At 38.3% G+C, this 20,470-nt stretch overlaps 2 protein-coding genes across 2 annotated transcripts in view; both read right to left on the bottom strand.

The window, feature by feature from the left end:
- LOC130073060 (gastrula zinc finger protein XlCGF7.1-like) overlaps window positions 1-20,470 on the bottom strand; it is a 296,214-nt gene that overhangs the window by 170,627 nt on the left and 105,117 nt on the right. The window lies entirely within an intron of this gene.
- Window positions 3,445-20,470, bottom strand: part of LOC130073054 (gastrula zinc finger protein XlCGF8.2DB-like) — a 43,304-nt gene continuing 26,278 nt past the window's right edge. The window contains exon 2 of the mRNA XM_056238474.1: window positions 3,445-4,927. Coding sequence (XP_056094449.1) covers window positions 3,816-4,927 — 1,112 coding nt within the window. The 3' untranslated portion in view covers window positions 3,445-3,815. The remainder of the gene's footprint in view (window positions 4,928-20,470) is intronic.

The following is a 20,470-nucleotide window of genomic DNA, read 5'->3' as shown; positions in this document are numbered from 1 at the left end:
TGTTAAAAGCAGAGGTTGCTAATCATTTAGATCCTTTACAGTTTGCCTATAGACAGGGGAGGGGAACTGAGGATGCTATTAGCAGCATTATGCACCTGATTCTGAAGCATTTAGAGAGTCACAAAGCCTATGCCCGTTTACATTTTATTGATTTTAGCTCTGCTTTTAACACCATTCAACCGCCCTTGTTAATCTCAAAGATGGAGCAGCTCAGTGTAAGCCCAGCTATCATAAAGTGGTACTTATCTTTTTTAACTGATAGAACTCAGCGTGTTAAAGTAAACAATTGTCTTTCACAACAAACGAACATTAGCACAAGGCTGTGACAGTTCACCAATTCTTTTTACTCTTTTTACAAATGAATGTTCAAGTAAGCATTCAAAAAACTATATTTTTAAATATTCAGATGACACAGCCATCTTAAGTCTACTCTATGGAGACGATTATATAGGAAACATCTACCAGCCAGAAATAAGCCGGTTCGTCGATTGCTGGGATAAAAATTATTTAATAATAAATATAAAGAAAACAGAGGAGATTATATTCGATCCAAAATGTATAGGTGACCATCGTCAAGTGGTCATACATGATAAAAACATTCCTTTGTTCCTGTATCTGTACGAATGCTGAATAACAGCTTATCTTATTAATTTTAAATTAGTAAATTTACACTAAATTTAAAATAACACTTTTTATATGTATATGCAGCAACATGTAGTCCAAAACAAATTTCCTTTCGAGGACAATAAAGTATACAACTACTATTTTGTATGTATTTATTTATTTATTTATTTTTTCGTCAGGACCACTATCGTCAAATACGATTGACAATTAGCATACAGTTTGGATTGGCGGTATGGTTCCGTTCTGGGCGAGAACTCCCTGTGCATCCATGCATCCTAGCATGGATAAGAGCAGCAATAACCCCCTTAGGGTAAACAGAACAGAACCAACATGAATGTATTGCAGATATCATTAATTCAAGATTTTAAAATACAACATAATTCGAGAATTTATTGTGATTCAAGGGGAATCAGAATGCCAAATGTTGACTGGGCGAGAGGAGAAGCTGAGGATGGAGGAGGGTAATTAGCTCATGAGAAACGCGATAGCTGCTGATAATACTGAAGGAGCTTATATATGTATACAGTGATAGGTGTAGTGTTCCTAGTAGTGGATCAGCTGAGAGTCAGCTGATGCGAGCTTGACTAACGTGACCTGCCAGAACTGATGCTACGCTTGATATATATATATATATATATATATATATTAGGGCTGTCAGTTAAACGCGTTATTAATGGCGTTAATGCAAACCCATTTTAACGGCGTTAATTTGTTTATCGCGCGATTAACGGTCTTTTTGGCCTAGCAAACTTTGTAGTTTTTTTCACATGCTTTTGCAACAGGACGCGGCATGCGCGGCGCTGCGCTATGAAACCCATTCATTTTAATGGCTTGCGCCGCGCGAGGACGTTTTGAAAGCGCAAGCAGATCTAGCTAGACCGGAAACAAAACAACAGGCACCGGAAACACACCGCACACACTTGTTTGGGCTCGCAAGCCGGCCAAATAGTTGGTTAACGTTATGTTTTGAGTGGAGGACGAGAGCGAGACGCCGAAATGGATGCCAAAAAGATTCTGAATGGAAAGTTTAATTTTAAAAAGTTGCCAAATGGTTCCATTGACAAGACCAAAGTTATCTGTGTGTTTTGTCGTTGTGAACTGAGCTATCATTATCGCAGCAAGTACAGTCTGAAATACCACTTGATGATGGCTAAGTACACACACACAGCTGATGCGAATTCTCCACCCCCTCGTCAATATCAGGACCTCATCAGTATTTCTTTCACCCTTTTATTGATGGACAGTGTTACATTGTGTGAGAGATTATTTGCTCCAATTGAGAATGTTAGTGTGAAATTGAACACAGTATATGCCAATGTTGTTTTCAATAAAAAAAAAAACATTTGCACAAATTAAGCCGATCCACTTTTCCATGTTGATAAGAGCATTAAAATGAGAAAAAAGAATAGGACAAAAATAAATCAAGAGACATTTAGAATAGATAAAAATGTGCGATTAATCGCGAGTTAACTATGACATTAAAGGTATTGTAGGTAGGAATTTTATAAAAAACTTTTTTCCAAATTTGTTTAAACTTTCTGTATATATCAATGCATAATTAAAATGTAAGTACTCTGATAAAAAGAGTATAAAAATCAAGTGACTCTAGACCGTTTAATCTGCACTAAACACAGCTCATTATTTCCATCCGGGACGAAACAAAGGATTGGCTTAGGCGACTGTCACTCTCTCGCAACCATGGCAACCACCCTTTTGCCACACAGGACCTGCCCACTTGAGCGTATCCGTTTGATTTGAGGAATTCAAGAGGCACGGAACCTAGGAATAGCAAAACAATGGCAGACAAAGACCAATCAAAATTCACATATGCAGTTCGCGAAGGCAAACCAGGCAAAAAAAGGAAGACAGTAACATTACTAGAAAAGGTAATGAACAAAAAGTCTTTGGATAAACAACGAAATAAAACGCGTGTCAATATCGCCGTGGCTTTCCAGCGATGGCGAGAACTGAGAGACCTCAAGGGGCTGAAAAGTGACGCCTTGTGACGACCTCCTCTGCTTCGCCCTCGACCCCGGATCTGTCCTCGAGCTGACGATGCGGTACTTGTCTCTGGAGTGTAGTCCTCATCAGAGTCGACAATGCTTTCATCATGGAAACTCTTACATGCAGAACACCATATATGTTATGAATGTTACACGAAATTCATCTTCATCACAGTGTAAATGATGGCAATGGAAAAACGTGTATCATGCAACCTGTTTTTAGCTTTGCCTTATAGATAACTAGCTCGTTAGCGAATCAATAAATATATATTTTAAACTTTACCAATATCAATATGCTAGCTTGATAGTGAGTACTAAAATACATCTTATTTGTTTATCTTCATAATGATAAAGTTAGATTTTTTTATTACATGTGATTCTGACATGATGTCACTACATGCACTGCGCTCCTTCCTCTCCGCTCGTCTCAGGTAAATAATGCGTCTTCAGCTCAGCGGCCGGAGTCGCGCGTTCATGTGTTTTTGGGGCGTGGCTTTGGAAGGAGCCCAGAAGGGAGGGGGTGGAGTGAATGGAAATAATGAGCTGTCTTTAAAACAGTCGTGAGAGGTCTACAGACACTCGATTTTTATACTTTCTTTTTCAGAGTACTTACATTTTAATTATGCATTGATATATACAGAAAGTTTAAACAAATTTGGAAAAAAGTTTTTTTATAAAATTCCTACCTACAATACCTTTAATGCGATTAAATATTTTAATTGTTTGACAGCACTAATATATATATATATATATATATATATATTAATTGCAAAGTTTATTTTATTTTGCTGTAGTTTACTGCGTATTGAAATATTTATATTTATAGCTTAAACAGCCTAGAACTTTGAGGCTACAGATAATCTACCTAAATGTTGGGGGCTCGTCCGGGATATTCCCAAGAAACACAAGGACTGAGAAGTCATCCTAAAACAAGTTGTTTGAAATATGTACTGTTTTAATAAGACTATTGTTGCCACTTTTACACAAATGCCTCAATACATATTATAAAAAAATAATTGAACTCCACAAATAAATGAGAAACATCCCTTCCTAAATCATTTTAAGGCAACACACTAGTTTTCTAAACTATTATTTTGACCTTCCCCAAAGGTTCCGCTTTGACAAACAATCAAACTTCACAACAAATTTTAGAAAATTATCCAGCTTTTGCTTAATATGAATGCCAAATTATTTACTTGTAAGTGTATTATTTGCGATTGATGGATCAGAACATGAACTTTGCTCATTAAATAAGATTGGGCAACGTTTTTTCTTATGAGTCCATAAATTAGATATTTGGATGAAACTCTTCCCACATGAAGAGCACTGGTGCGGCTTCTCTCCAGTATGAATTCTCTCATGATCTTTCAGGTTTCCTGACCAAGCAAAACTCTTTCCACAGTGTGAACACTTGTAAGGTTTTTCTCCAGTATGCATTCTCCCATGATCTTTCAAGGATTTTGAGCAAGAGAAACTCTTTCCACAGTGTGAGCACTTGTACGGTTTAGCTCCAGTATGAACTCTCTGGTGAGATTTTAAGGCACTGGATGTAATAAAGGTCTTCCCACAGTCAATGCAACAATGAGGTCTCACACCAGTATGAATACGCTCATGCTGTTTTAAAGTGTGCAGTTCAGAAAAACCCTTCCCACAAAAAGAACAAACATGAGGTCTCACACCAGCATGAACTTTAAGGTGTGCTCTTAAGCCTGATGCCAAAACAAAAGTTTTATCACACTGATCACAGCTGAATGATCTCAATCCAGAGTGAGAGAGCAGATGATTGTTGAGAACGCTTTTGTAAGTGAAACTCTTTCCACACTGAGAGCATGAGAATGGTTTTTCTCCAGTGTGAATTCTCATGTGCACATTTAGGTGTCTTTTATGAATGAAACTCTTTCCACACTGAGTGCATGTGAACAGATTTTCTCCTGAGTGAATTCTCATGTGCACATTTAGGTGTCCTTTATGAATGAAACTCTTTCCACACTGAGTGCAGGTGAATAGTTTTTCTCCAGTGTGAATTCTCATGTGTCTCTTAAGGTCTGGTTTATGCATGTAACTCTTTCCACACTCAGAACAGGTAAAAAATCCTTTGACTCCAGATTTTCCAGCTTGTTTTTGTGTGAAATTCTCTTCTGTCTTTGAAACGACTGCATTTTCATCTTCATTTTTGAAATGATGAGGTTTTGGAAACAGATGTTGATTGTCTTCATTTTTATACGTCAGTTTTCCATCTTCATTTTTTACATGAGTTTTTTGAAATGTATATGGTTTGTCTTCATTCCCTTCCATCGTGTCTAAAATCAACATATCAAATTCCCAAGATTATATTAAAGAATGACAAATGAGAAACAAAGAAATACAGTTCATTCTAAATTTAGCACAAATCTTGTTTACTACTAAAGGCCTCATTATGCTTCTGCGTCAACTCCACGGCGTAGCTACGCCGTCACTCCTACGGCGTCGTGGCCGTTTTATGGTTCTGCGTCAGGTTGCGTTGCATCGCGGTGCATTTCACCGCCAGAACGCTAGGGGGGTGTGTGCTTCGCGAATCTCTTTGCTAGTTTGTTTTGGTTCCGTGCGCCGGTTCCGCTTTCGTTTCCATTACCCTTCAAATTGCGCAAATTGAAATTGCGAATTGAAAATACGCATAATGGAACCACGTCCATTTCGCATAAACTCCCGTTTATCGCAAAAAAGATTTTACGCTCGCATGAGGAGGTTTTTCAGGCAATTCGAAAAAGGAATATTTAGCAAAACTGCAATGGAAGGTTTTGCGTATTTACAGTCACCTGACTTAGAAGACGCAGTGTGTTTGGGGTCCGTCTCCGCAAATAATAATAATAATTATCATCATTATTATAACATTTATTAGGCTACATGTAGAAGACGCTTTTATCCAAAAAAGGAACAAAAGCAATTTGTCACATCTCATTCAAAATACAGGTTGAACAATAATAATACGGGGCTAAGATTATCAGAAATAAACACAAGATTTTGACGCATATCCAAGTGTTTGTGCGGAGCGCGCACTGGATGGCAGGGATAGGCGCGCTAGCGCGAACACTTGCATTTTCCTATCAACAGTGGAAACAACTTAAAATACTCTATCATTTCTGGTCATACAGAAAATAATAATACATAATTCGCAACTACTTTTATTTGCGTAAACTCACAATAACAAGAAAACGTTGTGGTTTTGTAAAATAAAATAAAACAATCAGGCGCGCTTTCATGGTCTCCGTGAACTGAAGCGCGAGAACTGAAACAAAATATAGCCTCTGTAGGCTAAAGCTTGAAATGTCCACTTTAAAACGAACAAATTCGAATCGAAAGCTAATACCTTCTGATTATGTAATCCGTATGAAAGGTGCATTTCTCTTTAAAGGTGCATCTGGAGATGGAGATATGTTTTTAGCCGACATTGATTTAGAAAATAATAGTTTATTAATAAACAATTAAAATGCCTCGTTATTTTTTCAGACACATTTATTATAGCCTATAACTCACCTATAAATCACCTTTCTGTAGGCTGTGGTTATGGTCTTCTCATTCAGCACTGCAGAAAAAATAAAAATTTCCAGGTTCTAATTTGGCCTTAGAAAACCAGTAAAATCTACATTTTTTCCATATTAATTTGTGAATATTTTAAATGTTTACTAAAGGAGCAAAAAATCATAAACAAATAGGCTATCTTAAAATTCGTCGATATTTTTTTTTTTTTTCGCAGCATTTGGTGTACAGTTCAAATTAAAATTTTGGTGTTTAACTTTGCATTTTAAAAAATACAACAACCGTTCATTTTTCGTTTTGCAATTACAGGTTAAATAAGGGAAAACGAATGGACACAAAAGTAGGCTACACTGACCGTTTGGAATTAATACGAGACAGAGTTCTTTATTAAATTCATAAAAGAAACAATAATTACAGGAATAGCCTACTGGACTCTAAACCTCAAAGAAATGCCACAATCAAGACCTCGGAGCAGAAATGAGGGAGAACTCCGTGTCTTTCCCTGCCATCAATGCTTGGATAACACACCACGTCTCCTTCCATTAATAATAATAATGTCTAGTGCGGTGGCTATAGTGACACAAGGTATACATCTTGCTTTTGGAAACATTGGACCCGAAGCCTGTATATGTTCTATAAATGATGCCTCATCCGCATCATTCTTAATTGTTTTTACATTTATATCTGTACTGTGTTGTCTCTATGGACCTCTTGTGTCTTGAATAAAAGTTGATATAGCTAGGCTATAACGTTAAGATTTTTGGAATGGCTTATGGCGAGAGGAAAAAAAGACGTTTTAGTCGCATAACATCGGTTAATGGAAACGCCATCATTTCGCAATATTTTTTTATCGACATATAGAAAAAAAAAAAATCGCAAAAGTTTTGCGCAAATCTGTAATGGAAACGCGCCTAATGGCGAGTGAAAGAGAGAGAATGTTGTTTCAGCTGGAGCTAATCGACGTTGAACAACAAATTATTTTATTGCAAATGTTTAATCGCAGAAGAATCAAACGTTCCTCAACTTGATATTGTTAAAACAAACAGTGCAGTGGTCACTTTAAAAATGGCGGTATAGCGGGAGGGGGAAACCGGAAAAGCTTCACTCCCGAAATGATGTATCTGACCAATCACAGCCCTTGTGGTCTGCGTCGCCTCGACGCATAGTTACAATTTTTTGGAGGTGCACGTTGAGCTACGGCGGAGGGGTCGGAGAGGGGTTCGGGCGACGCAGAGAGGTCTGCGGGGGTACGCCGTCGATTCGACGCAGAAGCATAAAACAGGCTTAAGTCAACTAGTATCTAGTTTGAGATGTATTGTTATATCCTCCTGAGAACCAGAACTTTATTTGTGTCTGAATTTAATTCATGTCATTACACTTTTTGGAGAATCCAGTTTAAAACATAAAAAAAATATATATATGTCCTCTTTAAAGGGGTTCTATTATGCCTTTTCACTTTTTTCACTTTAGAAAGTGTTAAAAAAAATCTGCAAGGTTGCAAAGCTCAAAGTTCACTCCAACGGGAGATATTTTATTAAACAAAATTCACTTTCCAAGAACTACAACGCGTTTTTATGGGGCTTTGTGAAGTCATAATATTCCTCACTTAAATAATTTACGCCCACGGAATACAGGTTGGTTGAGCTACATTAGAGAAAACAGTGATGTCAAAGAGACGCTGTTTTTTTCACCCCGTTTCCAAAAACTCATTTGTTTAACCTTCCTAAGGCAGATGAACAAAAGCTTCTCCTGAAATGGATCACAACTTGTTATTATGTCTTATATGTAGTTGTGTTTTCTTTTAACATTTCCAATTATATGTTTTATGTAGTCGCTATGATATAGGCTTGCTACGATAGTCGGTGTTGACAGTAGCTGCGTTTACATGGACACTTATAATCGGATTGACAGCTCAATCGGACTAAAAAACCTTCATGTAAACACCTTAATCGATCCGACTGAGCTCGATCCGATTGGAATTTCGATCGGATTGAAAGGGGTGGTTTACTCCTTTTGTAATCCGATCGACAGAACATGTAAACACTTGATTTAAAACCGAAACTGAAAGGACTGCGCATGTGCAATGACGTTGAAATAGCGTAATGACGTATGACTCACGGAACGAGCTGTTCTTCCTGTTGGATAAAGTGTCTTATAAATGAGTTTCCCGATATTCTAAAATTCTAATTTCACTCAGCGTGTGTAAAGTGGAGCAGGACAATGTCCCTCCAGTCCTTGTTTCAGATTATCATCCAGGGACAACTGGTTCTGAGCGCGGGGTTTTACTGCGTGATAAATATAAGCAGCACGGCACACCGGTTCATGCTCATCGTCTCCAAATTATGACCAGAGACTTAGTTCTGTTAGAGAACAGACACTACAATTAAAAACTGAACGGTGTCTGCTTAATAAATCGTGAGCTGTACGAGAGTCGTAGCACAGATCAACAGCAGGAGTCAGATTTAATTTATCATGAGAGTGAGGAGCTGACGATGATGGCGAAATATTTGGTGTCAAAGCGAAATGTAAAAGCACCTATAAGCGAATTTGTCATTGTACTGTTTTTAATTGTGTTTTTCATTAAGAATAATAGGCTAATGAACTCACCGTTCAAGCAATCCGCCCCCGAATTGGCGCTCATTTGAAAGCAAAACTAAAATGCGCACGGCCCTACGTGTTCACGGGCGCGGAACGAGCAGAACAGAACTCTGCTCCGCATCATTATGAATGCACGTGCGGACGCGCGCATTTAACTTTCGCCTTTAAATTACCGATTAAAAGCCCCCACCGGTGATACCAGTATTACCGGTGTTGTCAAGTCAAGTCACCTTCATTTATATAGCGCTTTTAACAATATAGATCGTTTCAAAGCAGCTTTACAGTGATAATAGGAAATTAAAGTAACAGAGATTGTTTTGGCTTTACAGCAGCTCTAGAATAAAGTTACTGTCCAGCTAAAGTTAGTTTTGATTGATTTACTTCCGTCCAACGGTCATTAGTTATTAACTTAGGGGTTAATATTCTAGTCTGTCCTTTTTTTTTTAATTATTGGCATGGGGGACTTTCCATAAGATCATCCCTCAATGCAAATCAAACCAGCTACAGTGGTGTGAAAAAGTGTTTGCCCCCTTCCTCATTTCCTGTTCCTTTCCATGTTTGTCACACTTAAGTGTTTCGGAACATCAAACCAATTTAAACAATAGTCAAGGACAACACAAGTAAACACAAAATGCAATTTGTAAATGAAGGTGTTTATTATTAAAGGGATAGTTCGGCCAAAAATGATATTTAACACATGCATTACTCACCCTCAAGCCGTTCGAGATGCATATGTCAATCTTGTTTCAGACGAACACATTTTCAGTTATTTTAGAAAATGTCTTAGACCCTTCAGTGGATATAATGTGAAGCAATGGGGTCCACCTCCTTCAAGTCCCAAAATGTGCATATATCCTTCACAGAAGTAATCCATCCGGCTCCAGGGGGATAAACAAAGGCCTTATGGGGGTAATCCGTGCGGTTTTGTCGTAAAAATATACATATTTAAAACTTTATAAATGAAAATATCTGACTTCCGGCAACGATCGACGCGCGTTCACGGGTGATGGAAGTCGGCGTACGAGGTATGACGTAGCGTAGGAACCGTCGTGACGTAGAACAAACGCGCCTGCGCAGCCAGAGTGCAGAGCAAAACAAAACTACACTCAGTTCACCCGTGAACGCGCGTCGATCGTTGCCGGAAGTCAGATATTTTCATTTATAAAGTTTTAAATATGTATATTTTTACGACAAAACCGCACGGATTACCCTCAGAAGGCCTTTGTTTATCCCCCTGGAGCCGGATGGATTACTTTTGTGAAGGATGTATGCACATTTTGGGACTTGAAGGAGGTGGACCCCATTGCTTCACATTATATCCACTGAAGGGTCTAAGACATTTTCTAAAATAACTGAAAATGTGTTCGTCTGAAACAAGATTGACATATGCATCTCGAACGGCTTGAGGGTGAGTAATGCATGTGTTAAATATCATTTTTGGCCGAACTATCCCTTTAAAGGTGAAAAAAAATACAAACCATCATGGCCCTGTGTGAAAAAGTGATTGCCCCCTAAACCTAATAACTGGTTGGGCCACCCTTAGCAGCAACAACTGCAACCAAGCGTTTGCGATAACGTGCAATGAGGCTTTTACAGCGTCCTGGAGGAATTTTGGCCCACTCATCTTTGCAGAATTGTCCTAATTCAGTTACATTAGAGGGTTTTCGAGCATGAACGGCCTTATTAAGGTCATACCACAACATCTCAATAGGATTCAGGTCAAGACTTTGGCTAGGCCACTCCAAAGTCTTCATTTTGTTTTTCTTCAGCCATTCGGTGGTGGACTTGCTGGTGTGTTTAGGATCATTGTCCTGCTGCAGAACCCAAGTTCGTTTCAGCTTGAGTACACGAACAGATGGTCGGACATTCTCCTTCAGGATCTCTTGGTAGACAGCAGAATTCATAGTTCCTTTTATCACGGCAACTCTTCCAGGTCCTGAAGCAGCAAAACAGCCCCAGACCATTACACTACCACCACCATATTTTACTGTTGGTATAATGTTCTTTTTATGAAATGCAGTGTTCCTTCTACGCCAGATATACTTGGACACACACCTTCCAAAGAGTTCCACTTTTGTCTCATCGGTCCACAGAATGTTGTCCCAAAAGTCTTGGGGATCATCAAGATGTGTTGTGGAGAAATTGAGACGAGCTTTGATGTTCTTTTTGCTCAGCAGTGGTTTTCTCCTTGGAACTCTGCCATGCAGGCCATTTTTGCCCAGTCTTTTCCTGATGGTGGAGGCATGAACGCTGACCTTAACTGAGGCAAGTGAGCCCTGCAGTTCTTTGGACGTTGTTGTGGGGTCTTTTGTGACTTCTTGGATGAGTCGTCGCTGCGCTCTTGGGGTAATTTTGGGTGGCCGGCCACTCCTGGGAAGGTTCACCACTGTTCCATGTCTTCGCCATTTGTGGATAATGGCTTTCACTGTGGTTCGCTGGATTCCCAAAGCTTTGGAAATGGCTTTATAAACCTTTCCAGACTGATAGATCTCAATTACTTTCTTTCTCAATTGTTCCTGAATTTCTTTGTGTCTCGGCATGATGTGTAGCTTTTAAGGATCTTCTGGTGGACCTTACTGTGTCAAGCAGCTCCTATTTAAGTGATGCCTTGATTGTGAACAGGTGTGGCAATAATCAGGCCTGGGTGTGGCTAGAGAAATTGAACTCAGGTGTGGACAACCACAGTTATAGTATGTTTTAACAAGGGGGGCAATCACTTTTTCACACAGGGCCATGATGGTTTGGATTTTTTTTCACCTTTAATAATAAACACCTTCATTTACAAATTGCATTTTGTGTTTACTTGTGTTGTCCTTGACTATTGTTTAAATTGGTTTGATTTTCCGAAACACTTAAGTGTGACAAACATGCAAAGGAACAGGAAATGAGGAAGGGGCAAACACTTTTTCACACCACTGTATTAGGCTAACTGAAATAAAACCATCCTAATCTCTAGGTATGGTGAAGGGTATGTGATGATGTGGGGCTATTTTAATTCCAAAGGCCAAGGGAACTTTATCAGGATGCATAGTATCCTGGATCCATGAAATAACTGGCCTTTAAAAATAAAAATCTGCCTGCCTCTATGGGAATTTAACATAGGGGTGTCCTGACTTATGCACCCTGTATTTTAAGAAAGAACATTTTATTTATGATACATTATTCATTCACAAAGAAAATTGGTGTCCTTAAAGGGGTCATATAATGCCATTTTTGTACAAGTTAATATGAATCTTTAGGGTCTAAATGAAAACTTTGTAATATACTTTTATTAAAAATTCTCATTAGTATTGTAAGAAAACACTAATCTTACCTGGTCAAAAACAGCTCTATTTTCAGCATGGCGTTTCAGTGCATGTGTCTTTAAAGGGATACTCCACTTTTTTTGGAAATAGGCTCATTTTACAACTCCCCCAGAGTTAAACAGTTGAGTTTCACCGTTTTTGAATCCATTCAGCCGATCTCCGGTTCTGGCGGTACCACTTTTAGCATACATCATTGAAGTGGACAAGACCATTAGCATTTCTCAAAAAAAAATGACCAAAGAGTTTCGATATTTTTCCTATTTAAAACTTGACTCTTCTGTAGTTACATCGTGCACTAAGACCGACGGAAAATGTAAAGTTGCGATTTTCTAGGCTGATATGGCTAGGAACTATACTCTCATTCCTGCGTAATAATCAAGAAACTTTACTGCCGTACCATGAGTGCAGCAGGCGTAATGATATGACACAGCGCCTATCGTAATAGTCCCCAGCTCGGTAACTTAGCTCATCTTCAGTGTATTCCGGTTCAAATAGATACGGTTCGGGATCTGAACCAAAGTATATGTCCTCTGAATCGTCTCTCACAAATGTCTCCATGCTACAAGGAAAGTTTCTTGATTATTATATGACCCCTTTAAAGATTGGAGTTTTTTTAATTAAGGCATTAAGATCAATTTCCAAAAGATGATTTTCTATTCCTCTTTTTAGTAAACTTTAGCATGGGTGTTCACTTATGCTAAGCACTGTATAGGACGATTTTCATGCTTTCTCCAAAGCGATATCCAGCCATTTTTTTGGATAACCCCTAAAAATAAAACGCTTATACATAAATCACCAATTGCTCTTCAAAATCTGATTCTACACCGCATATACGCTATAGTCGAAGAAATTGGGTAGAGGGTAGCCCTTTTTTTAAATAAGATGGATGAGCATGGATGATACTATTTTTGTCCGTTGGTTTGTAATATATTATGTGATGTGTAGGAATGATGATAATAACATTGTGTGATATTCAATAATAGGAATGAGTACATGTATGTTCATGTTGATGGTCAGTAGGGCTGTGCTCAGAATATCGATACAGCGATATATCGTCATGAACTCCTGGCAAAACGCGTATCGATACAGCAGCTGCCGTATCGATACTTTCGTGCTTTTGAATGTAGCCAATTCAGGGCTCGAATTTCGGCGCGGGATTGCGCATAATTTGAATAATTCCCGCAGTTTATAATGCGGGAAATTCCCGGAAACATTGATTCACTTTAGCATGTACGTTGTAGTATTAGTAAATGAATCCACACAGATTATAAAATCAAATCAGTCATTTTAAAACTTTCTGTGAGACGCAATTTCACAAACAGCGGGAGTTCAATGCAGTGGTGCGTCTCTCTCTCTCGTCTCGGGCAAGTGTCCAGCGCTGCAGCCGGTGAAACTACACGCTCACGGTTAGGAGTCGGGACATGACGGAATATTCACTTGCATAATCGGGCCATCGTGACTAAAGTTTACCATTTGCATGTCTTTAAGTCTTAGGTCTACCAGTTTAAACATTCAAACGATTTTAAACTATTCAGTACTTGCGCGCTCTCTGAGAGTTGGTTTTCTCTGCGTGCATACATAGACTAGAGTAAAGCCGCCTCACATACAGCTTGCGAGATTATATCGCTTTAACAGACTAAAACACGCAAAATTATGTCAAAAATGTCGTTCTTGGTAAGTATCCTCTAAACACAGTTGGTTATGTCTTAAATAAGCATAAAGGTTTTTACAGAAACGGCAATTCCCCGGTTGTATGATGAAGTTAAGCGAGATATTCTGCTGTCACTCTCTTAACCTTGAGCATGTCAGTCAATTGTTGTTTCTGCATAAAAATTTGAAAATGTAATCATTTAAAATGATTTCAACGTAGAAGAAATGACTTTGTTTGGTGCACATTCCAACACTTAAGACCTGTTAAATACTAGGTGTTTAAAAGAGTTTGAGCTAAGTTAAATTTAAGTTGTTACCGTTTTTGCTTTTATGGAATGTTTTAAGTTTTGTTTAGTCATTGAGCAGTGTAGACATGCTTCAGTCTCACTATAATTGTCATTTCAGTTATTTAGGCTGACTTTAAAAGCATGAAGGAAGAGCCATTCTAAGCTTTTTTATTCATTTAACTCATTGTTTTTCAGTTATCACAACTGTTATAACACTGGTTATTCAATAAGCAGATATTACTGTTACTAAACTCAGCTCAAAAGAAATTTAAATTCCAAATTGATCCATATCGTGATACATATCGTATCGTGGCTTTAGTATCGTGATACGTATCGTATCGTGACATTGTTGGTGATACACAGCCCTAATGGTCAGATTTATTTATTTATATAAAAAATATTACCAACATTTTTTTTTGGAATGAAGGATTGTTGTGATGTGTATATATATATATAATCATGTAGACTATTGATGTGAATATTTGTATATGGGATAAAATACAGATTCCGGTATGTTACATGGATTATGGTAATGAGTATGCAAATGACTGCAGGTGTTGAGCTTGGTAACACATTGCACTGATGAAGGGTTGAACCCGAAAACGTTTTGCACTCTTGCACTTTATTTGTGGCCTCTGGAAAATAAATCTCATGAGCTTTTTGGCCGATATTCGTGTGCGGATCTTTTTTCTTCTTTCTTATTTTTGATTTACAATTTACTTTTGGATCGACGCACCGCAAGAAGATATCACTCATCAAAAAAACATACCACTCTGAAACGTCCAGTGAAATCCATGCATGAAATCCGTTCTGCATGAACCTCTTGTTTGTTAATATTCGATGGTTTAAAATCGATGTCATGCTTAATATTTACATCTGACTACTAGAGATCACGGTTATGGTAATGCAGAGTTCACATTGCACAGAATCTTCACGACTATCTGGGGTAGAGTTTATTTGCTGCTGTGTGAACATTGCACAATGGATCGGTGACAGGGGGTTACACATTGCTTGACTTTACAATAGGAAGAATCACCTATTGTAACTCTGTCTGATCCGCAAACTATGTTTCACAACAAAAACACGCAAGAAGTGATAAGGAAATAACGTTCCTGAATATGATGTGTATACATTTGTAAAGGCATTACATAGTTTATCTTTTGTTATTAACTATGGTATGAGAGAGTAGCCCCTACTAGGGCTGTCACTTTTATGAAAAAATCCTGTTAGATTTTTGAGACATAAGTGTTCATTGAATCGATTGTAAAATCGATTTTCCATGTCTAAAAATGTCATATTCAACACCAAATATCGGCAAATCCACGGACAACTAACAGGCATTAGGACGAGCGTAAAGAGGGCGCTTGAGACGCGCACAAGTCGGCAATATTTCTGATGATTTATTGGCGTGGATTTTCGTGCACAATGACAAACAGGAGCGCAACATTCAGGGATTGGGATTAACACCCTCGACCCGCCAAATGCGGGTAAAAATGAACTTTGGCGGGAAACGCTGTCAAATCACGAGCCGATTTGGCGTGTTTCCATGTTTACTCACTTTGCTGGGGAAGTTCGTGTAAGCCAAATCTGCGCGGATTTAGTGCAAATACGCAACTCGTGAGATCATGATATATTTAAATACAGCGTATTGTGCAGAATCTGCGCATTTCTGGCTTACTTGAACACACACGTCACTACGCAACAAATAACGGCGCGCTTGTTCACTTGCATTGAAGTAATAGCGAATATTAAAAAGCATTTGGTTAACAGAAAAGAAGACATTGTTATTTTCCAACATCCTCCATGTTCTGTGTACTGTATTGATCTGTCCACCTAAAACACATTTTTGGTAAATCGTTGCACATCGTTAAAATTGATTCCCTATTTTCGTTTTCGAAACTTGTGTTGGTTGGTCCGATCGATTGTGCAATTGATTTTCGAACGTAAAGAGACAGCCCTAGCCCCTACAAGGATAAAAAAAAAACTACTTATCTGCTCACCTGGCTGTTGAAGAGAATTGTCAATTTCTCTCCAACTTTTTTCTTTCTCGACCTGGCTTTGGTACAGCTCAGATTAAACATCAAATAGACATGGGTGCTCCTTGCTCCTGCCAAAGTTCGACTAAACTTTCCTCCATTTCTTGGGTCCAAAAAGACAGAGAAGGAGCATTTTTCAGAACCTAAGCCATGCTTGCTGATATTCTAGTCTAAAACGATGTAATTTTCAGTCAGAACACATTTCACAGAGCAGGATTTTGAATCTCAGGTATTAGCATGCCAAATATATCATTGGTGATCTAACTTTTACTCTATATGGATTAATCTAACAGCCAGTCAAACAGCAGAAATAAACGCGACAACATGGACCATTTATCCGCTCGGCTCAAAGTCCAAACAGCAGCGCAGTGAGAGCTAACTAGAGCAGATGCGTTTACTCGCTGATTGGTCTCGGTCACGTGTCAAATTTGCATTTCTAAGAAATAAAACATGTAATATTATTAATAGTGAATATATAATATCGTTAGCCTCATAGCATAATTGCCTAAGTCATATTTCAATGTCTTTGAAAAAGTGACAATGGCCTCGAGATTTCACGTAGTGAAACTGCGCAAAGCTTTTAGGTTGTACGTCACACGCATCTCACACATGTCCAGCGTCGGCCAATAGTGAGCCTGCGTCTGACGTACAACACAAAACCGTTGCGCAATTCCACTACGTGAAATCTCGAGGCCAAATGGTAAATGGACTGCATTTATATAGCGCTTTCACAGACCCAATGGCCACCAAAGCGCTTTACATTTGCCTCACATTCACCCATTCATACACCGACGGCGGTGTCAGCCATACAAGGCGCCATCCAGCTCGTCGGGAGCAGCTGGGGTCAGGTGTCTTGCTCATGGACACCTCGACACTTGGTCAGGTGGAACCGGGGATTGATTGAACCACCAACCTTTCGGTTCGCAGACAACCTACATGAACCACTGAGCCACTGCCGCCCCAACAGAGAAGGAAATGAAGGACAAAAAGTATTCTCTTCGCTTGATAAACTTAAGATGGAGCCACGGTAGTCACTTGAACTATTTTAACGATGTCTTTAATAACTTTTGGGCCGGCCAGTATCGATCCCTAAGAAGCCTATGGAGGAGTGATCGAGCTCTCAGATTGAATAAAAAATATCTTAATTTGTGTTCCGAAGATGAACGAAAGTCTTACGGGGAACAACATGAGGGTGAGTAATTACTGACAGAGTTTTCATTTTAGGGTGAACTATCCCTTTAACTTACTATGTCATGCTTGCTGCGATAGTCGGTGGATACATCACTTGCCCACCGTGACCGCAGCACAGCCCTCACAGTTGTTTTGATAGTGCTAAAAATCATTTAGTTTAGTTAGAGAACAGACATTACAGTTAAAAACTGAACGCATCTGGTCAATTCAGCGCGCGCCAAATGAGTCGCAGCTCAGCTCACACCTCACTGACTGACAAGACGATTGAGGAAGACTTGTTTTCATAGCGAAATGTAAAAGCGCATATTTAAGTTTGTCATTGAACGGTTTTGTTGTTGTGTTTTTTTATTAAGATTAATAATAAAATTGTGTGTGTGTGTTTTTTTTTTTTAATTCTTAATTTTTGGTGGAATTTTTTCCCAGGCACCCGTTAATTTCTGACCTTGCTTGTGATAATCAAAATGCAGTATTTCCGGGTAATTTGGCTGAAACATCAGCTGCGTCACTCCTGTCCTGTTCCGATTGTATTACAGATCTATTCATGAGAACCGATCGGGTCACGCGCACCGGTGCGCCCAAATATTTTTTCACAGTCGCACGCAGTTATTTTCGGTCGCAGTATAGAGCCCTGATACTTTTATGTTGTCTTTATCTGATTTCTCTCATGTAGGACGCATTTGGTTGAGTTTATTAACCAGCTCGCAAAGCACTAGTTTACCAGTATTCATTCACTCTTCAGTTTCAGCTAAAATGCAATGCCCGACATTACGGACTATTATTGGGTTATTTGAGACGGTCATATTCCCTTTAGATGGGCTATTTCTTGTTCAGTATCATTGCTGATATTAATAATGCAGTGTTATTTTTAGATGACTGTAAACACTTTCTATCATGAAAAAGAAAATTAAGAGCAGGATGTGAAACGCCAATTAATCTGCATTGCATGTTCTCAAAGAAGTTCAATAAAATGTAATGTTCTCTACAGAGGAAAAAAGTCTATGCCTGGGTATCAAAGTGATGTGAGTTTTCATCTTAATGTTCCTCATCAGTCATTAAAGAGAATGAAGGAAAACACCAACCTATTTGTTCCTCAGTATCTTCATCTTTTATTCTGCAGGGTTCTTCCTTAATCTCCATCTTTACAATAGTATGTCCGTAGTTTCTCCTGGAGTAATTCCTCCTGCTTGCTTCTTCTTCTCCTGTGGGAACATGGGAATATTCCCCAGCATTTAAACTCTCATGAAGAACTCTCATTGTTTAGAATCAATACAATTCCTAAAGCTCTTTTTTTTTCATAAAATAAAAACAACTCATAATCTTCACAAATTCTAATGTGAAAAACCAGTCAGTAAGGAATTTACGTTTTACGAGCGTAATGAACAGCATCAGTCGGTTAATTTCGATTCATTTCTGAGTGATTTACTAAATGAACCGACTAGTTTATTCGTCTGGATTTAGATTTCTCATAATAAATTATCAAATGAATGTACTCACAGTCGCAGATTTAGAGCAGAATGAACGGCTGTGTTCCACTTCTCATGTTTATGTTCCCTTCCCTCGCTCACTTCTTTTCTTCTCCTAGACTCGGGTGTGTGTCATTGCTTCGGTTGCTCGAGCGCCTCTACTGGCGGAAACCAATCCATCTTAATGAAGGAAAAAACACCAACCTGTTTGTTCCTCTGTATCTTTCTCTTTTATTCTGATTGTGGTCGTTGTTGCTCATTTAGCAGATGATCAAAAATCATCATAAATGAAAGAATCATCAAAATGTATCATACTATTACACAATTAGAAGCCAATTCAAAAATGATAATGCAATTGTGAATCAAATTGTAGCCACTGGCAATTATGTGCTCCTGTGCATGTTTTACTGCACTTTAACATAATTGTACTTCAGTATATTTTCTAAAAAAATTATGTTTATTTTTTAAAAGTTTATTTATTTGCACTTAAATATATATTTTAGGTTTTTTTTTTAACTGTGCTGAAAATGATACTTTCAAAATACATAATAGTATACAATAGTATATTGTAGAAAGTATAGCTAAGTAATATTTGTTTATTAATGCGCATTTTTGTCATAGATCGCTCATCAATGTCTCGCTCTGGTCATCAAAGATCACCTTCACCTGAATACTGAACTACATTTCCCATCAGTCCAATTCTCACTCCTAATCACCTGCACAGGTGCAACCACAGTGCTCATTGCGAAGTCTTGTACCAGCTACGGCCTACATCTCTGAGCGTTTGATATTCCATTGTCTTTCCTGGTTTCCTGATCTCTGCCTGTTCTACTAGTCTCTGTGTAATTGTCTGCTGCCTGCCTCGACCCCTGCCTGGTATCATTGCTGAGTTTGGATCTTCCCAGTTTTACAGTTTATCATTATTGAATTCTCTCTGCTTGCTTATTGTTAATAAAGTTTCTGCAAATGGATCCGCACGACTGACTCTGCATCACAATTTGTTATTGAACACAAAGTGTGCAATTTGTATAAATAAGCTTATAAATAATAATTTGTATAAATAATAATAATAAGCCAAAGGTAAATGTATGTCGTTTGCGTATTTCCTCTTTGTGTGAAGGGCCATGACGGCTCATTTATGTTACAAGTAATTGAAAGATATTTAATATCATGTCCAAAAAAAAAATGAAATTAAAAATGAAATCCAAATAATACAAAATACATTGTTTTGTCTTTTTTTCATGCAGATTTTAAAGATTAGGATGTCGAATATTTTGTTTTGTTTTGTGAAGCAATAGGGGAATTAAAGAGCAACATGCAGGTTGAATTTATTTCTGAATTAATACTTTAAATTGTCTGCAGAGGTATTTTAAAAAACACATATGTCAAAATTACTAATGAAATCTCATTTGATATTGATGAAAATGTACTAGGCTCTGGAATACGCCTTTCCCGCTATAGCAACGCATCATATGACGTAGGCCGAGGTAAATAAAAGAGCTCGCGGTCAGCTTTCTCATTGTTGGGTGTTTGTGTAGTTAGAGCAGTATTGAGAGACAGAAAGTTTTAGATCGAGTTTTAGAGAAGCCATTATGGTAAATTATTGTGTTTGTACTAGTTGCACGAATTCCAGCCTGTCAGGACATCGTGTCCATCATTTTCCTTCTAGGAAAAACAAGGTTTTTCGGTCTTGGGTGCGTTTTGTGCAGGTGAAGAGAGCAGACTTCACTGCCGCATCTGTTACCACACACTCGGTCGTTTGTGGCACACATTTCACTCCGGAGAATTATCGACCTG

This window comes from Rhinichthys klamathensis, unplaced genomic scaffold (assembly GCF_029890125.1).
Source record: "Rhinichthys klamathensis goyatoka isolate OS25496 unplaced genomic scaffold, OSU_Roscu_1.1 h1tg000523l_1, whole genome shotgun sequence".
NCBI lineage: Eukaryota > Metazoa > Chordata > Actinopteri > Cypriniformes > Leuciscidae > Rhinichthys > Rhinichthys klamathensis.
The sequence above is the reverse complement of the archived record's forward strand: the minus strand, read 5'-3'. Positions and strand labels throughout refer to the sequence as shown.